The sequence below is a fragment of the Eubalaena glacialis genome, chromosome 2, assembly GCF_028564815.1.
Source record: "Eubalaena glacialis isolate mEubGla1 chromosome 2, mEubGla1.1.hap2.+ XY, whole genome shotgun sequence".
Lineage (NCBI taxonomy): Eukaryota > Metazoa > Chordata > Mammalia > Artiodactyla > Balaenidae > Eubalaena > Eubalaena glacialis.
Genome location: NC_083717.1, coordinates 30198261 through 30218909, shown reverse-complemented (window position 1 = coordinate 30218909; position 20649 = coordinate 30198261). Strand labels below are relative to the sequence as shown.

General features: G+C 41.8%; 1 protein-coding gene across 6 annotated transcripts in view; it reads right to left on the bottom strand.

The window, feature by feature from the left end:
• Nucleotides 1-20649, bottom strand: part of DIP2C (disco interacting protein 2 homolog C) — a 363587-nt gene that overhangs the window by 46868 nt on the left and 296070 nt on the right. For all 6 annotated transcript variants that reach the window (XM_061179712.1, XM_061179713.1, XM_061179714.1 and 3 more), the window contains 6 exons: nt 20202-20282; nt 14449-14572; nt 13783-13904; nt 12797-12908; nt 12599-12708; nt 487-617 (listed from right to left, as the gene is read on the bottom strand). In XM_061179712.1, the coding sequence (XP_061035695.1) occupies nt 487-617; nt 12599-12708; nt 12797-12908; nt 13783-13904; nt 14449-14572; nt 20202-20282 (680 nt within the window). The remainder of the gene's footprint in view (nt 1-486; nt 618-12598; nt 12709-12796; nt 12909-13782; nt 13905-14448; nt 14573-20201; nt 20283-20649) is intronic.

Here is a 20649-nt window from a genome sequence, read left to right as displayed (position 1 = left end):
AGGAGCTGGGCCCGGGGGCTGCCAGCTGTGGAGTGGGGGACACACCGGGGAGGGGAGGGGAGGGGAGCCTGTGGAGCTTCCTTCCGGCCTCCCGCAGCTGAAGTCAGGGAGAAGCCTGAGGAGGAAAGAGCCTGGATGCCCCCGGTGAACACAATTCCAGGCCTGGGACACCTGCGAAGATTTAGAGGCATAAGAAGCAAGCCCACGGCCTGGGAGTCGCCTGGAAAATGGACTCCCAACAGACAGCTTCTGAGAATGGCCCCAGATTCTGTCTCTGTTGGTTTCAGCAAACTTTATGGAGACTAATTATTCAGATGCTGGAGAGAGTGGCTACCAGGGCAGGTGTCCCTGTGGCACCCAGAGCTGGGCTGAGGAGGAGCCGCACCCTGCAGGCGGCCCCCTCCCGTTAGCAGTTCTCGCAAGTGGTCTGAAAACGCGTGTATGATTTACTTACTTATATCGTAAAGGTGCAAAGACGAAACTCACCTACAGAGGCACCACAGGACAAACCCAAGTCCACAGTAAGGGTCCAGGCAGATGGCCACTTCTCTAGAGGGGTAGAGCTCACACTGCAGCTTAATAGAACGGCAGAAGGCACTGGTGGCTGCGTGAGACATCTGCAAGACAGCAAGGTCGCGTTAAGTGCACGGAGCCTGAGCCCATCCTAAGGACTCCTGTAACAGAACAAGGACGCATGAAATGCACGGGACCTGACATCTGATGCCCAAGAGTGGTTTTATAACAGAGAACAATCGTAGCCAAGCTTTGGTTTTGTTAGGAGAGAGCAGCCTGCTGATCTCATTAGTCTTCCCATTTTCAAGAGTAAACCACAAGCAAAACTTCCTGGTCCCCCAGGACTTAGTAACTCTGGCCCGTGAAGTCAGGACGTCTTGCATCTGAATGGCGGGTTCGACTGCGATCCCCACTGCAGCCCTGTACTTGTGACTCCTCACATCCCCTCTCCAGGCAGGGACGACACCTGACTTGTGATTCATCTCCAGGCCCAACACCACACCTGTCGTGCAACAGGGGGACCAGCAAAGCACACTGGATGCACGACTCCTGTCTCAATGATCAGGAAATGTGGCTCAGAAGGCCACACACATTTGTGCAGTAAGACATGCTCGTCATTTGACGGCAGCCCAAATCCAATCTCAGTGCAGCTACAGTAAAGAGCTTCTCCAAAGTCAGCAACCAGTCCCACGACAGTCAGTATGGAATGTGAATTATTTTAAAGTACTGGAAATTATATCTAGTAACATCAATTTTCTCACAGAAGCTTTCTCGCCAAAGAAATCTAAGAGGAAAAGGAAAGTAAAAGCAGCCCGGAAAACTTTACCAAGTTCGTGGTCTTAAATATGTCTCAAGTTACCATGGAGTCCATGTCACCCAGAGCTGAACTGTAAAAGGGACCAGTGCAGAGCATCGTAATATTCAGGGAAGTCCAGTCAAATGCCTGGGAAAGCATTCATTAGCCACTCCAGGGAAAGAGAGGAGAGAAACCAGGAGCGGGGGTTTCCATCCTACCACAGAGGATCCCTGTCAGAAGTTCTGCACAGAAGATTTCATTGTGGATATTTTACTGAATTCATACAAAGCAATGTAGAATTACTCTAGAATCTAACACACAAGCAGTTCTTCGTAGTTTGTTTTTAAAACCACAACATTTGTTTAAAGAGGAAATGAAGCTGGATTTATGAAACATGTCTTCAACCCCCTGCCTGCTGCATCAGGAGTTAGTAAGACCACAGCTACCAAAATCACCCACATTCTCAGATTAGCAACTAAAACAGACCTTCACAGGACCCCTGCTCTGTGCAGGTGTCGTATACAGCTTGAGAACCGAGCTCTCAGCTCAGCTCGGCAGATGCTAATTTGTTAACAGAGGACTTGTGCTTGGGATATAAAAAAGAACACACAGCCTCTGCCCTCAGGAGCTGGCCACGCAGTGGGAAGTTCAGAAACTTGGTAACTGCAGGGGCTGCAAGCACTTTGACAAAGTGTGGATAGAGCTTAGAGAAAGCAGATGATGATCCTCACACCCCTCTGTGGGCTCAGAGGGTGAGTTAACAGAGTTCAACACAGTGACCAGGAAGCTAACAGGTTAAGAAAACATAACTAGGAATGGGGACTGTCTACCCCTAAGCTCATTCCAATCTTGGACCCTGCCAACATCACAAACCCAGAGCCCATGCTCGAATGCTTTACCAGAACCTTTTAGTAAGAAAAACTCCTGCAAACTTGTACTTGAATAAAGAATTAGTTTTCTCAAAGCCCCAAACATCAAACTCTAATGCTCTACTCTAAAAGGGACATTGAGAGCAGATATATCAACATGGAGGAATTGGGGATAAGGCCAAGGGTATTTATTTTAAGGATGTATTTTACGACATCTTCAGCAAGTTTACCTTCCAGTGAAGTTTTGCTTTGGCTCACGTTAGAATAACTGTCCATTCCTGGGGCACACATCAGCTCACACATCAACTGCAGTGAGCAGGAGAGTGCTCCAGAAGCAAACTGGTGTCAGCTCTAAAACATCCTGCAGGGAAGCCCACCTAAAGCACATGTAGGTGCTGGGCAGGCGCTCCATAGGACGGCTGTGGAGTGGGGCAAATGCAGACCTAGGATCTATCTATTAGGAACCTTCAGAGTTCAAATCACACTTTTAAACAGGGAGCATGAACAACTTAAATTGAACACCTGAACTTATACTTGTACATTTTATACTAAATCGGACATTCTGTAATGCCCTTTATAGGGAAAACACTTTACTGGAAAGGCTTTTCTCTGTCAACTTTTGGTGTGTATTGGACACTCAATGATATTTTTGTTCAAAACTGAATCAAAATTTCTTTCTGAGAAAAATGGTGACCTGAGCAACCACAGAGGTGGGAGTTTCCATTTGGAGCAGACTGTAAGGCAGATAATTTCAACTCTATTTATGCCTCTCAGTATTTGAAGCATGTGGGTTTTTCACTAAACAACATCACAATACACTTCATTTCAGGTACTCATCAAACAAATTAAACAGTCAAAGGTTTAAGAAAAACTTATAAATTTGGGAGAAAGTCTAGTTATTCATCTCTCTGGGATTTCCAGAGTCTATACTTACATTAAGAGGAATCATTAGGAAGTAAGAACATAGATCACTTTGGCCCTGTTTCAAGTAGTAATATCTTTATAGAATCAAGATTTAATATTATAGTTCCCACTTCTGTAGATCATGAAAATGGTACGATCAAAAGTGTGTGCTTCTCTTGTGGCTGTGACAGTAGGAGGCCAACCCAATTTTCATACTTAGTAAAAAATTCATCTTGGTCTGAAAATATATCTTTATTTTTAAAAGCTTTTCAAAAATTATTTTATTTTATAATGTACTTTATTGGTGTACCACCTCAAATTCTATAAAAAGCAGAGGAGAGGGTTCAGGGAAGATGGCAGAACAGGAATCTCTGTCCTACTTGGACAGTAACCGCACAGGCAGAATCTGATGTAACTACAGTGGAGCTCTGGAGTCAGTTGATGGCTTGCAACTTCCAGCGGGGCAGGGGAAAGCTTGGACGGTGAACTGCAATTAATTTTGGAGAAATTAAGACATTCCCAGGTTAAAAAAAAAAGTTAAGGGAGTTCATTACATTTAGACCTGCTGTGAAAGAAATGCTCAAGGGAATCCTGCAGGTTGCAATAGAAGAACATTGTAACTCGATGTCATTTGAAGAAGTAAAGGTCTCAGTAAAGGTAAACACAAGACAATTATAAAAGCCAGTATAATTGAACAATTGCTTAAAAACTCTACTTTTTGTTTTCTACATGATTTAAGAGACTAACATACTAAAACAAAACGGTTATTGGCCTAAAAACTAGTGTTATTGTAACTTTGGGTTTCAATTCCACACTTTCCCTACATAAATTAAGAGACCAATGCATTTAAACGTTTATTACTGGGACTTCCCTGGTGGCACAGTGGTTAAGAATCTGCCTGCCAATGTAGGGGACACGGGTTCAAGCCCTGGTCCGGGAAGGTCCCATATGTCGCAGAGCAACTAAGCCCATGCGCCACAACTACTGAGCCTGCGCTCTAGAGCCCACGAGCCACAACTACTGAAGCCCAAGTGCCTCAACTACTGAAGTCCGTGTGCTTAGAGCCCATGCTCCACAACAAAAGAAGCCACCACAATAAGAAGCCCATGCATCACAACGAAGAATAGCCCCCGCTTGCCGCAACTAGAAAAAGCCCGCGCACAGCAACGAAGACCCAATGCAGCCAAAAATAAATAAATAAATGTATTAAAAAAATGTTTATTACTATACGTTTTGGGTCATACAATGTGTAAAGATATAATTTTGGGACATCAACAACTGAAAAAATGGTGGGACAGAGCTGCACAGAAGCAGTTTTGTGTATTACTGAAATAAGGCTGGCACACAAATTAGAGCATAATAACTTTAAGATATCAAATGGAATCCTATGGTAACCACAAAGAAAACAGCTATAGAATATATACAAAAGGAAATGAGATAGGAATTTTAAAGTATCACTACAAAAAATCAACTGAGCACAAAATAAGACAGTAAAGCAGGAAATGAGGAACAAAAAAGCTATAAGACATATGGAAAATAAGAGAGATGAGAAAAGTTCCTTCTTATCAGCAATTACTTCAAATACAAATGGATTAACTCTCCAATCAATGACAGAAATCAGCAGAATGGATAAAAAAAATGATCCAACTACTGCTGTCCACAGGAGATTCACTTTAGATCAAAAGACACAAATAGTCTGAACATGAAAAGATGGATAAAGATATTCCACGTAAACAGTAACCAAAAGAGAGCAGAGGTAGCTATATTAATCTCAGACAAATAAAATTTAAATCAAAACGGATACAAGAAACAAAGAAGGGCATTATATATTAATAAAAGGTTCATTACGGCAAGAAGATATAACAATTATAAACATCTACAAACCTAAAAGCAAAATATATGAAATATATGAAATACATATGAAACAAAATATATGAAACAAAAACAGGCAGCTCTACAACAATAATAGGAGACTTTGATATTCCCTTTTCAATAATGGGCAAAACAACCAGACAGAAGATAAGTATGGAAAGAGAGGACTTAACACAATAAACCAAAGAGCTCTAAGAAACATACAGAGCAATATACGGCCACAACAGAATACACACTCTTCTCAAGAGCACTTGGGTCATGTTCCAGGACAGACCATATTTTAGGCCACAAATTAAGTCTCAATAGATTTAAAAAGATAGATAACATACAAAGTATCTTCTCCAAGTACAACAGGATGAATAGAAGAAAAACTGGAAAACCTACAAATCTGTGGAATTTAAACAATGCCCTCTTAACCAACAGATCAAAGAAGAAACTACAAGGAAAATCAGAGAATATTTAGACACAAATGAAAATGAAAAGACAATATAACCAAACCTAAGGGGATACTGCCAAAGCAGTGTTAAGGCAGAAATTTATAGCTATAAATGGTTATATTAAAAAACAAGAAAAGTCTCACGCCAACAACCTAACTTTACAACTTAAGGAATGAGAAAACAAAGGACAGACTAAACCCAAAGGTAGCAGAAGAAAATAATAAAGATTAGAGCAGAGATAAATAAGTAGAGAATAGAAAAATAGCAGAGATAAACAATGAAACCAGAAGTTGATTCTTTGAAAAGACCAACAAAATTGACAAACCTCTGGCTAGATGGCCTAAGAAAAAAGAGGGAAGTATCAGATTACTAAAATCAGAAATGGAAGTGGGGACATTTACTACTGATTCTACAGAAGTTAAAAAAAAAAAATTATAAGAGAGTACTATGAACAACTATACAACAACAAACTGCACAACAAACAAGAAATGGAAAAATTCTATTTCATGGAATTTGAAACACAAGCTATCAAGAAGGAACACAAACTCTATGAAGACTAAATCACAAAAAATAGAAAATCTGAATAAACCTGTAACTGGCAAGAAAGACAAATCAGTTTAAAAAAAAAAAAAAATCCCAACCAAAAAAGGCCCTGGATCTGATGGCTTCACTGCTGAATTCTATCAAACATTTAAAGACGAAATAATACCAATCCTTCTCAAACTTCTCCAAACATTGAAGAGGAGGGAACACTTTCTAATTCATTCTTGGAGGTCACCAAAATCCTGATACCAAAGCCAGACAAGGATACTATAAGAACAAAAAACTACAGACCACTGTTCCTTTTGAACACTGGTGCAAAAATCCTCAACAAAATACTAGCAAACCAAATTCAGTAGCATATTGAAAGGCTTAGACATCATGACCAAGTTGGATTTATTCCTGGAATGCAAGGATGGCTCTACATATGAAAATCAAGCAATATAAAACATCACATTAAGAGAACGAAGAGAAAAACCCCAGATGATCATCTTGGTCAATGCAGAAAAAGCATCTGACAAAATTCAACATCTTTTCATGATAAAAACAATCAATAGACTAGAAATAGAAGAAAAGTTCTCAACCCAGTAAAAGCAATATACAAAACCCCACAGTGAACATCATACACAACTGTGATAGACTAAAAGCTTTTTCTCTAAGATCAGGAACAAGACAAGGATGCCCACTTTCACTACTTCTATTCAACATAGTACTGGAAGTTCTAGCCAGAGCAATTAGGCATGAAAAAGATATAAAAGGCATCCAAATTGGAAAGGAAGAAGTAAAATTATCTCTGTTCACAGATGATGTGATCTTATATGTAGAAAACCCTAACGATTCCACAAAAAACTGTTAATAAATCATAAATGAATTCAGCAAAGTAGCAGTATAAAAAGTCAACATGCAAAAAGTAAGTTGCATTTCTATACACTAAAAGAAAAATCTGAAAAGGAAATTAAAGCAATTCCATTTACAATAGCATCAAAAAGAATAAAATACTTAGGAATTAACTAAGGACGTGAGAAACTTGTACAATGAAAACTATAAAACACTGCTGAAAGAAATTAAAGAGGAAATAAATAAATGGAAACACATCCCTTATTCACAGATGTCAATACTACCCAAGACTATACTGATTCAATGCAAGCTCTATCAAAATCTCAATGATATTTTTTGCAGAAATAGAAAAGCCTATTGTAACATTCATATGAAATCTCAAAGAAACCTGAGCAGCCAAAACAATCTTGAAAAAGAACAACAAAGTCAGAGGACTCACACTTCCTGATTTAAAAACTTAGTACAAAGCTACAGTGATCAAAACAGTGTAGTACTGGCATAAAGACAGACATAGAGAAAAACAGAACAGAATATAGAGCCTAGAAATAAACCCTCACATATATGGTCAAATGATTTTTTAAAAAAATTTTTCACTAATTTATTTTTACCAAGACTTCACATGCAATTGATTTGACTGATTGACTGACTGGGGTATAATTGACATACATTATATTAGTTTCAGGTATACAATATAACATACATATGTGTATGTATTGCAAAATGACCACCACAATAAGTCTAGTGAAGACAGCTACTAAGATTTACTCTCTTAGCAACTTCCAAATATGCAGTACGGTATACCATTAACTATAGTTTCCATGCTGTACATTACATCCGCAGGCCTTATTTATAATTGGAAGTCTGTACCTTTTCATTCCCTTCACCCATTTTGCCCATCACCAATCTGTTCTCTGTATCTATGAGCTTGGTTTTCTTTTTAAGATTCCACATATAAGTAAAATCATACAGTATTTGTCTTCCTCTGTCTTATTTCACTTAGCATAATGTCCTTCAGGTTCATTCATGTTGTCTGAAATGGCAGGATTTCCTTCTATTTTATGGCTGAATTATATTCCATTGTGTGTATATGGGGGAGGGTGTGGGTAGGTGGGTGGGCATATCACATTTTACTTATCCATTCATCTGCCAATGGACACTGATGTTGTTTCCATATCTTGGCTATTTTAAACAATGCTGCTATGAACATGGGGGTGCAGATATCTTTTCGAGTTAGTGTTATTTTCTTCAGATCAATACCAAGAAGTGGAATTGCTGGATAATATGGTAGTTTTATTTTTAACTTTTTGAGGAACCTCCATACTGTTTTCCATAGTGGCTGCACCACTTTACATTCCCACCAGCAGTGCACAAGGGTTCCCTTTTCTCCACACCCTCACGGACACATGTTATCTCTTGTCTTTTTGATGATGGTCATCCTGACAGGTGTGAAGTGATAGCTCACTGTGGTTCTGATTTGCATTTCTCTGGTGATTAGTGATGTTGAGCATATTTTCATGTACCTGTTGTCCATCTGCATGTCTCTTTCAGAAAAATGTCTATTCAGATCCTCTGCCCATTTTTAAGAAATAATTTTTTGTTTTTCTGCTATTAAGTTGTATGAGTTCTTTATATATTTTGGATATTAACCCATTATCAGATATATGATTTGTAAATATTTTCTCCCATTCAGTAGGTTGCCTTTTCATTTGTTAATGGTTTCCTTTGCTGTGCAGAAGCTTTTCGGTTTGATGTAATCCCACTTGCTTAACTTTTGTTGCCTTTGCTTTTGATGTCAAACTCAAAAAATTGACAAGACCAATGTCTAGGAGCTTACCCTTATGTTTTCTTCTAGGACTTTTATGGTTTCAGGTCTTACATTCAAGTCTTTAATTCACTTTGAGTTCATTTTTATGTGTGGTATAGAAAATTGGTCCAGTTTCATTCTTTTGCATGTGGCTGTCCAGTGTTCAAAGCACCATTTATTTAAAGACTGTCCTTTCCCCACCATATATTCTTGGCTCCTCTGTCATAAATTAGTTGACATATATGCGTGAGTTAATTCTGGGGCTATTCTGTTTCATTGATCTATGTGTCTGTTTTTGTGCCAGTATAATAATACTGTTTGCATTACTGTAGCTTTGTAATGTTAGGGAGCATGATGTCTCCAGCTTTGATCTTTTTCAAGATGGCTTTGGTTATTTGGGGTCTTTTGTGGTTTCATATGTACTTTAGAATTGTTTGTTCTATTTCTGTGAAAAATGCCATTAGAATTTTGATAAGGATTGCAATGAATCTGTAGATTGCTTTGGGTAGTATGGCTATTTTAACAATATTAATTTTTCTAACCAAGAGTATGGAATATCCATTTATTTGTGTCTTCTTCAATTTATGTCATCAATATTTTACAGTTTTCAGTGTACAGGTCTTTCACCTCCTTGGTTAAATTTATTCCTAGGTATTTTATTCTTTTGATGAAGTTGTAAATAAGATTGTTTCCTTAATTTCTCTTTCTGATATTTCATTATTAGTGTATAGAAACACAACAGATTTCTCTGTATTAATTTTGTTATCCTGCACTTTACTGAATCATTTATTCTAACAGTTTTTGGTGGCGTTTTTAGTGTTTTCTATACATAGCATCATGTCATCTGCAAATAGTGATAATTTTACTTCTTCCTTTCCAGTTTGGATGCCTTTTATTTCTTTTTCTTGCCTAATTTCTCTGGTTAGGACTTCCAGTACTATATTAAATAAGAGTGGCACAAGTGAGCATCCTTGCCTTGTTCCTGATCTTAGAGAAAAGCTTCAGCTTTTCACTGTTGAGTATGATGTTAACTGTGGGTGATCAAATGATTTTTGATATGGGTGCCAAGACCATTCAATGGGGAAAGGACAGTCTTTTCAACAAGTGGTGCGTGGAAAACTGGATATCCACATGCAAAAGAATTACGTTGGACTCTTACCTAATACCATAAACAAAATTAACACAAAATGGATCAAAGATCTAAATATAAGATCTAAAAAATAAAACTTTTAGATGAAAATATGGGACAAAAGTTCACAACAATGGATTTGGAAATGTTTTCTTGGATATGACACCGAAGGCACAGGCAAAAAAAATTAGACTTCACAGAAATCTCAAAATTTTGTGCATCAAAAGACACTATCCATAGAGTAAAAAGGCAACCCAAAGAATGGGAGAAAATATTTGCAAATCATATATCTGATAAGGGATTAATATTCATAATATATAGAGAACATCTAGAATTCAACAAGAAAACAATCAATTCAAAATCGGCAAAGGACTTGAATAAACATTTCTCCAAAGAATATATACAAATGGCCAATAATTCCATGAAAAGATGCTCAACATCATTAATCTTTACGGAAATGCAAATCAAAATTACAATGTGAGGGCTTCCCTGGTGACGCAGTGGTTGAGAATCTGCCTGCCAATGCAGGGGACACGGGTTCGAGCCCTGGTCTGGGAGGATCCCACATGCCGTGGAGCAACTGGGCCCGTGAGCCACAACTGCTGAGCCTGCGCGTCTGGAGTCTGTGCTCCGCAACAGGAGAGGCCGCGATAGTGAGAGGCCTGCGCACCGCGATGAAGAGTGGCCCCCGCTTGCCACAACTAGAGGAAGCCCTCGCACAGAAACGAAGACCCAACACAGCCAAAAATAAATAAAAAAATAAATAAAATATTAAAAAAAAAAAAAAATTACAATGTGATACCACCTCACGTCTATTAGGAAGGCTATTATTAAAAAAAAACAAACAAACCAACAGGGAGTTCCCTGGTTGCCTAATGGTTAGGATTCCAGGCTTTCACTGCAGTGGCCTGGGTTCAATCCCTAGTCAGGGAACCAAGATCCCACAAGCCATGCGGCGCGGCTCTTCCCCCGCCAAAAAAAGAGGACATTCAAAAGAAAAAAAAAAACCCAACAGAAAATAAAATACAAGTGTTGGCAAGGATGTGGAGAAATTGGAAACTTTGTGCACTGTTGGTGAGAAGGTAAAATGGAACAGCTACTGTGGAAAATAGTACGGCAATTCCCCAGAAAATTAAAAATATAATTACCATATGACCCAACAATTCAACTTCTGGATATATACTTAAAATTGCTGAAGGCAATGTCTCGAAGGGATATTTATACACCCACGTTCACTGCAGCATTATTCACAATAGCTAAAATGTGAAAGCAACTCAAGTGTCCATTGATAAATGAATGGATAAGCAAAATGTGGTAAATACATACAATGAAATATTAACTCAGCCTTAAAAAGGAATTCTGATATATACTTCAACATGGATGAACGCTGAAGACACTATGCTAAGTGAAAATAAGCCAAACACAAGAAGACATATACTGTATGATTCCACATAAACACGGTACCTAGAATAGTCAAAATCATAAAGACAGAAAGTAGAGTGGGAGTTGCTGTGGGCAGGGGTGAGTTTCAGTTTTGTGAGATGAAATGACTTATGAAGATGAGTGGTGGTGAGAGCAGCACAGAATTCTGAACGTGTTTAACACCACTGAGCTGTACACTTGAATTGGGTAAATGGTAAATTTGTGGTATATGTATTTTACCACAATTAAAAATTGGAAAAAAAAGTAAATGGAGTAAGAGAACTAAATGAAAATTATGCAAACCCAGCAGTCAGGTGGATAATAGGTGAAGGGCTTCCTGAGGCCAGAGAACTTAACCGTATCTTTTTTTTTTTAACATTTTTATTGAAGTATAATTGCTTTACAATGGTGTATTAGTTTCTGTTTTATAACAAAGTGAATCAGCTATACATATACATATATCCCCATATCTCCTCCCTTTTGCATCTCCCTTCCACCCTCCCTATCCCCTCTAGGCGGTCACAAAGCACCGAGCTTATCTCCCGGTGCTATGCAGCTGCTTCTCACTAGCTATCTATTTTACATTGGTAGTGTATATATGTCCATGCCACTCGTCCCAGCTTACCCTTCCCCCTCCCTGTGTCCTCAAGTCCATTCTCTACATCTGTGTCTTTATTCCTGTCCTGCCCCTAGGTTCTTCAGAACCTTTTTTTTTAGATTCCATATATATGTGTCAGCATATGGTATTTGTTTTTTTTTCTTTCTGACTTACTTCACTCTGTATGACAGACTCTAGGTCCACCCACCTCACTACAAATAACTCAATTTCGTTTCTTTTTATGGCTGAGTAATATTCCATTTTATGTATGTGCCACATCTTCTTTATCCATTCATCTGTCGATGGACACTTAGGTTGCTTCCATGTCCTGGCTATTGCAAATAGAGCTTCAATGAACATTGTGGTACATGACTCTTTTTGAATTATGGTTTTCTCAGGCTTAACGGTATCTTGACAAGGACATTGCCTGAGCTGTGAGGGTCCTAATTCTGGTGACACACATAGTAGTTCCACCATTCTTTCATAGGAAAAAGCATCATTTCAGAGGCAATGAGCAGCGTGCTGGCAAGTTATAATGAGACCCATGTTAAATAAGCGAGAAACTCCAGTGCACAGAGTTTTATAATAGAATACTGGGATTTGAGAACCAGCAAGAAAGAAAAACATAAGCAGTTTTTTAATTAGAGACTAGGGAAGCTCTGTTTACATAAAAAAATAGCTGGAACATTTGGAAATAATCAGTCAGCCTAGCTAACTACTGAAATGGTCACGCATTTTATAGTTTGAACAAAATGCACATATATCCCTCTCTCCCTGTTTTGCTGCCAGGCCCCATCAGAGCCCTATACCCATAAGAATGAAAACTGACCATTGCTTTGTGGCTTGCTAACTACTATTCCACAGACTGTGTTTCTCACCTTCACTCCAGCTAGCATCCCAGTCGTGGACACACTAAAATCAAGATAGGCTAGCGTGTCTGGGTTGGAAGGTTTGTAGATCTGGGCAGGCCGCTTCTTTGGCAAATCATCTGGAGAGCAAAACAAAGCTGTTAGCATCTCTGACTTAATGGAAAAGCAGATAAGCAAACAAACATATCAGCGAGTTGGAGGACGAACCTGTGTCCAGTATCGGGGGCCAGGCCCTGACGTCTACAGCTGCAGCTGCCTCCCTGGACCGTAACAATTTACAGATCAGTTGTGTTGTCATCAAACAGGCGGAGCGGCTCACCTGAGGGTCAGAGAACAAGGAATGGAGAGGAGGAGGGTAAAGGATGGGGATGGACGCATGCTCACGTGCCAGCTGTGCACCACGTGGAGGCCATGAAGCTCGCAGCACAGGCTGGGCACCAGGAGCACAGCTGCCTCACAAGGGGCTGTGTTGGCCAATGGAGTTCCACATGACCAGGAATCTGACCACAGAGCACACAAGCAGACCTTGTGGGGACTGAGGTCCCTGGCAGTATCCCCTGTGTGATGGTCACACTCAGAAAGCAGCATCCAAACTACCTGCTCTCACTGTTAGCTCCATCCCCCAGAAATGCACACATTTACACACACAGCCTCAGTACCATCTATCAGAGTGACAACCTTGAGGGTCCTCCAACACAACTACAAATAAGTATTCATTTGTGATGTCCCTCGTGGTTCCTCCTCCAAGGGAAAAACATATCCTAATCCTTTTAAACTTCCCCAGGCAAAAAAAAATTAAATCAAATCTATACTTTCAAAAAGGAACAGGATGCTTCTCAATCTTGAGGAAGAACCTTTAAACATTTATGACTTTCCCACTTGTTTTGGTTTGCTCCTTGGGCTTGGTAGGGAAGCTCCCAGTGTCCAGAGGGATGTCCTCTCTGGGGAGTTGCATCAATTCCCACGCATTGTGGCAAAGCTGTTCTCTAGCCCCTAATTCTACGCACAAGCTGCTATCTTCCTTCCAGAACGAGATGGCCAACTCCTAGAGGGAAGAGGCTGTGTCCCACTCCACCACTGGGACCACAGACTCCCATGCAATCCCATGCCTGCACCCGGCCCTTCCCTGGGAGCCCAGGCTCTGTGATCTGCAAGCCCAACACTCAGGCGCAGACACCCGCAGGCAGCGTTACCTCCACGATCATCTTCACGGTTGGCAGCGTGGTTGCGATGTTCTGTGGGTGTGGAGGACGGACGGTTATTGGCACACAGCCTGCATACAGGCAACCATAAAATGCTGCGATAAGGTCTATTCCTACATGGGGAGAAAAGCAAAAGTTCTCACTTGAAGCAAAACAAGCTGTTTAATGGCCATCATCCCTGTCAGCAGAATCACCAGCCTGGAAACAGTCAGAAGGGTACGGCAGTAACTGAGACCTTCAACAGACCTGTCCTCCTCCCTGTGGGTCTGTTAAACTTCAGGGGTAACTCCCACCTGGCCCGTTCTTTTAGGCACAGGAAGCCAAAGCAGCCCAGAAGCTTGACTGCTCTCATTTCTCTAAGGAATTACTCAACTTTCTGATTATCAATTCAGTAGTCAAGGATTTAACTACTATTGATGAAATGAACTACCTCAGATATCTAATAAAACAAATTTAGATACAAAAGTTGTTGTGAACTACCGCTTTATCTGTGTCCCTACTATTAGTGGTATAGCACATAGCACAGTCCGCACAAGTGAGCCAGGCAGGAGAGACAGTGCCCATTTTTGGTGGTAACACACAAGGTCATCGAGCACCAACATGTGCAGTGAAGGGTCTCTCGGGCAAGGGCTGGTCTTGCATGGCCCTGCTTCTTACCCGGTGGGTAGACCAGAGCAACGTGGTCCCCATCCTGCAGGTGCCCTCTCTCCATCAGCATCACGGCTATCTTCTCAGCCCGCTTGTGCAGCTGGACACACGTCAGCGAGTTCGCTATTGTGCCCTGAGTAGCACAAGAACAAGTGGGTAAGATTTTTTTTAATATGACAGCTTTGAGGTGCAGTTCATATACCATACAACTCACTTATTTAAAATGTGCAGTTAAATGGATGTATCTGCAGAGTTGGGCAACCATCACCACAGTCAGCTTCAGAATGTTTTTGTCACCCCCTCAGAAGACGCCCCCCCACTGTTAGCATTCACTCTCCTTTCCTCCCCACTGGCTAAGGAATACAACACCAAAGAGGCATCTAGATACGTTTGTATTAAAAAGAAATATTTTAAAAATAATGACTTGACTTGAAAAAATAGCTAAAATTACAAAAAAAATCAATCTAGTAATTCTGGGACTTAAGTGTAACTGTCATGGGCAATAAGAATTAGTCGTAAATCTGTAGGACTCACACTATGAAAAGTAAGACTAATTGAAACTGTTTTTAAGAAAGACCACATCAAAAGTCAGGGAGGTCAGAAAACAAAACAAACTCCCAGAAAAGCAACAGTCAAAAAAAAAAAAAGTCAAAAAAACCCCAAAAAACACAAAAGAAAAAAAGGGAATTGTCAAATTCATTTAATGTAGACTTTTAAATATGCAGGAGCAAATGTAAAACACACTTGGATTGAAAAGTACCTTAAAAAAGCATTGTAGGCGAAAATCAGTAGCAAAGTAGGTACTAAGAGATATCAAAATACATAATGTTTACTCTTTAAAGAAAAGCAAGAATGAACTGCAAATTATAAACATACAAGTCTCCAAAAAAAGTTTCTCTTGAGAATGCACTTTTCATTTCACATATTCCCAGATGAGAAGAGATCACTGCCTACAGCTATTTAAAAACTGCTTCTTTATTATCAATTCCTACTTTAAAGGGATGAACAGGGTGAAGGACCTTTCCTTAAGCAACAGGCAAACTGGCCAGGAGTGTCGGGTGAGGAAGACCCTGCAGCTGAAGAAACGATGGTGGACACTTGGGCCAGATGCTTCTATTTAGGTGGGGAGCTTCCAAGCAGGGTAAATGAGCTGGTGGGTGACACGGAAAAGACTGTCGCCTGAGCAGAAGGAAGTCCACAGGAAGGTGGTGTGAGCAGCCGGTTGTGTGGGAGGAGAAATGTGGACAGGAGAGACCAGAACCTTTGGGGCCGTTAAAGGACACTGGTGACCTGGTGACTTGAGGTGTGGGAAGAGACATTAGAATTACCGCCCAACTGGAACACGTGCACAAGGTGGGCGGGAACTGATGGGAGTGAAAACCATTTAAAAGGCATCAGGATGTATATACCAGCAGCCGGTGTTTGCCTAAAACACTCAGGAGATCACTGACGGCCGTATCTACCCTGGGAAGCAGGAGGCTCTCTCCATAACTGGGGCCCAGGGCCGCAGAAGCCCGGCAAAGGGAGGCCGTCCAGGCAGCTGCCAGCCAGGCTCCAGTCCCTTCCTGCTGTGCTGGCACTGGCCTCGCCCACAGTGGACAGGATTCGCTTACATTTCTCTGATTTGAACCTTCTCATCCTACATATTCTCCTTAATTACCTTCCTTCTAAGAAAGGTTAAAAAATAATAGAAAAAGATATATGAAATGGAAGAGCCAGAGAGCAGAATGTGGCAAGGCTGGGTAAACACAGAAAGATCCACGAGACTGGCGTCTAGAAAGCCAGCCCAAACCAGAGAACCTGGTGCCTTCTCAACTGGACCGTTCCTCTGAGCAGTTACTCCTGGGGAACACACCTGTCACATGAACCAAAACACACACTCAAAAGGACCCAAAAGTCCTGTGAGCTCTTCTAAGTGAAGATGGGGCACCAGCCCCCAGCACAGCTAAGGTGAGGCCCATGCCAGCCCTCCTGACATGCGCACGCCAGCTGTCCTGGAGGGAAGCCAGCACTGCGCTCCTGGTTGTTGCTGGGGACCAGCTGTGCTGCTGGTGGGGCGGGCAGCGGTATGCCACAGGGGAGTCCTGCCACCACCCTGCTGTCCGCTGGTCGTTAGCCAGTCTTATCTTAAGCAGCAAGCATTCTCTGACTGAGTTGTTCAACTTCTGGGACTGATCTTCTCCCCATTATCCAGAGAGCCGACACTGATCCCCTATCATAACCAGCTTTTCTGTCACACAACAAAGCCTATGAGATTTGAGAGGCACCAGTGACTCACAACCAGCAGCCATATGTTTTGACTCTGTTTATGAAATTTCCACCTACAGGTACTTTAAAATGGTGAAATTTAATTGGCATTCTGTCCTTTAGGAATCTCTGCGAATGTTTCACAATACCCTTTGCCACCCTACGGGCTTTACAACAGACGGGAGGAGGGCCCCTCTGGGCAGTCGGGTGCCAACGAGCCCAGCCCAGCCTCTCTCCTCCACCCCAGCCTGCAGGCTCCACTGGCTCCACTGTGGCTCCCTGCAGGCTCCACGTTGAGGGAGCCACATGGGATACAGGCCTCATCCAGCCCCGGACTGTGCATCACCACTGGTTATGGGGAGTCTCAACACAGCCTTTCACCTCAGGAGAAACACCACTGATTTTCAATCACACATTTCATTTTCCAAAGAGCTTGCTGTCATAAAAACATGAAATGCTGTTTATCCTCAGGTCAATGGTTACCTGGCATCCTCATCAACATTCATGGGAAAAGTTGGGTTTTCAGTACAGAAACCCACTGCCTAAGAAGAATGTTCTAGGAAAAAGTACCTCACAGGAAATTAAGGCTAACTTTTCCTAAAAGAAGCCTCGGCCGGTATCATGACAGAATGGCAGTGCAGGGTAATCCACCACCCAATCCCTATTCTAAAGACAACAGATTTCAGTGTCAATGACTGCAAACGTGGCACCATTTTAAAGTTTTACATTAAATTAAATAATGACAAGTAAAAAACACACTGAGGAATGAAGAAAAAGCCAAACAGGATTCACATTTTAAAATTCTCAAAAAGTAAAAAAAAAAAAAAAAAAAAAAAGGTTAAAAGAGTTGGCTGGTGTTTCTCTTAAAAAAAAACACCAGATGCTCTTCTGTATGTAAGTAAGTTCCAAGAATGTAAGTCTTCCACGATTTGCAGTGAATCACATCCTCAATTCCTACTATAAACCTCTCATAACAACTCTGATCCTTTCGACTGCATTGCCGTGGAGGAGGGCATATGAGTGAATACTGTGTGTAACAGACAGGAAGCCAACGGGTAACCGTTTTAAGGGAGCCACGACCAAGTTGGGGAATTCACAACCAACGGAAGGGGCTGTCCAGGACAGAGGAAGCCTGGAAGCGGGTTGGGGCCCTATGCTGGAAGGACAGTGTTTGGGTATATTGAGTAAAACATATTATTAGAATGAATTTCACCTGTTTCTTTTTACTTTTTTAAAATATTGCTTTTAGAAAACATTAAATTGTGTGTGTGGCTTGCACTGTATTTCTATTGGACAGTGCTGAACTAGAAGGTTGAGTGAGTGGAAATGACACTGTAACCACCATGGAAATGACGCTCTTGACCTTTGGTTCAGGTTGAACACTTGTCATAAGTGTGCACATGGGGTTGGAGAGGCTGGGAATGAACACAGATGCCTGGCTCCGATACGACCCTTCCAGCTGTTTGGATGTAGCTGCCTCCTCGTCCGGAGAGCCTCAGGAGATAAGGTCACGTCTGAAGGGAGGCTGTTGTAGACCACTCTGTCCCTGCGCTGACCTGAAGTAAACTTACTCATGGCCTTGACGTCCACAACTCACCCCATCAGACCTTCTGTTGCTGCTGACGAAGCCCTTCTAGAATACGAGTCATTTCCGGTGAACACATTTCTCCTAATGATCCAATGTCTAGCCACAGAAAAGCACTGTGAACTCAGGGTCTGGGAATGGGGTTGATCTGCCCTGCACATTGCCAGTCCCCAAGCGAGACGCAATTAGCATGGCTGTTTTCCTCCCACTGACAGGACTATAGTCTATGAACACGCCTGAATCATTTTTGAATCTTTGTGTCTGGGACAGATAAGAAATTTCCTCTTACCCAGAGCTCTGGAGGGGTCAAGCTGCAGGGGAGGGAAAAGGGATGCCGACCCAACTCTCGCCCCCTTGCTGCCCACAGTTCACGGGGGATGGCAGGTCTATCCTGGGGACGTCCTGTCCTACCTCGTCACGTCAGCACCACGGCCCCACTCAGGGAGCTGAGCGAAGGGGCTCTGAGTAGGAGTCCTTCCCAGGGGCTGGGGGACAGCCTGCAGTGTGGCTCCAGCTCCAGCTGCCCCTCTGGAGGTGCTGTTGGAAACCTCTAGAGGCCACGAGAGACTCTGGAGAAAGAAGGGAAAGTCCCCAACAGTCTCCAGGAGACACGCCACGTGCACAGGATGAAGAAAGTCAGAAGAAGCAATTAGAGAGACAGGACAGCACCAACCGGCGACGGTGCCAGGAAAGGAGAGTCTTATCTGTGTTTACAGGCTGAGGAGGAGCCAGAGGAAAGAGATGGACGAGAGCAGCAGGGCAGGCACGTTTCAGATGCGAAGCAGGGCCTCCTGGTCACCACACGACTGTCGGGCTTGTCCTGCGTCTCACCACCATGCACCTGTGCGCCCTGAGCACAAGAGCATTAATCCTGGGAAGAGGGTTCACTAGGCCCAAGTGTAGGTGCCAAAAGGCAAGGGTAGCAAGCGTTCCTCACAGAGGCTGGGGTGCGGGAGTGCATTCTAAGACTCTTCCTGGGGTCGGTCTTGAACAGACACAGTGAACAAGAAACTGCTGAGGTCAACTCAGCATGCAAGGCAATTCAAGACAAGCTGTGTCAGAGGAGAACCAGAGGTTACTTCTACCAACTAAATCACTGCAAAACTGGTCTGTAGCTGGATATCCAAATTAGAGGTTCAGGGAGTAACTTATATTGTTGGCATTTCCTTTCACTTGTTCTTAATCTATTGCTTTAAATGATAAGAGGTGCCTTCAAGCACTAAGATTTTGACATTTTGCAACTCTGAAGAGCCATAACTTCTTAAAGTTGCAAGTACCCATGCTTGTCAAGACGACCTATGTTAAATCTATTTTTCAGGCCTTATTTCCAAAGCAAACACAAAGTTAACAAATGTATTAAAGACTTCTGCATTTAATGTTTATTGTTAGTACTATTTCTTGCATGTTTAAGGCCTTACTCTTAAGTACTATTATGGAACACTATCCGAGGAGTTTGCTTTTATAATACGAGATGTAAATATGAACTTTAATTATAAAATAGAAATTATTTTCATTCTTAAGAATGAAAGCCTATAACTAAAACATGACTTATTATAAAAAAAAAAAGGAGTTGAGTAATAAAAATAAAGACATAAATACCTCATAGATCTGCAATTGTTCTGTTGTAGACATTCATAACTCATTTTGAGGGGAGGGGAAATATTGCAAAAAAATATTGCTAAAATACATACAAAAATATATGTGTATACACACACACACACACACACACACACATATACATATGCTCAAACCCTTATATTTAAAAGCAACCTTTCTTAGGTGAAAAGGTCTCAGTCAAAATAGCGACAAACAAATAAATAAAAGGATTCAGCTAAGACTGAGGAGAAAGGTTTGAGTGGACAATACGATACAGAAGCATGAAATTGTGGACCACACAGGGAACGACCAGGGCACACGGGCGGGGCCTCACCCTACAGTTGAGCAGCGTGTACAGCACGTGATCAGGGGTGGTCTGCGCCCTCCACTGCAGGACCTCCGAGAGGAACAGGAACTGGAACAGAGCACAGCCATTAGGTCTAGACTGTCCTGGGGGGTTGGGCTGGCCTCGACATCTAAAAGTTTAGTCTGTCTGGGTGCTTTTAAGGTGGCTTAAGACAGCGAGAGGATAATCCCATATAAATACAATTGACAGAATAAGCAGGTGCTCACAGTGCTTTCCTGACAGTGATTTGAAATTCACTGTGCTTGATTCAGACCCAGGAGTCAGAGGGCTGGTGCCATGCCACCATGAGGGAAGTTTTCCGAAACCTGCCCAAGGATGGGAAGACTCTATTCCCCTTATACACAGAGTAGCCGACACAGAAAAATCCTGTCTCCTGGGGCTTCCAGAAGATGCAGCAGTGATTTCTGGGGGTTGC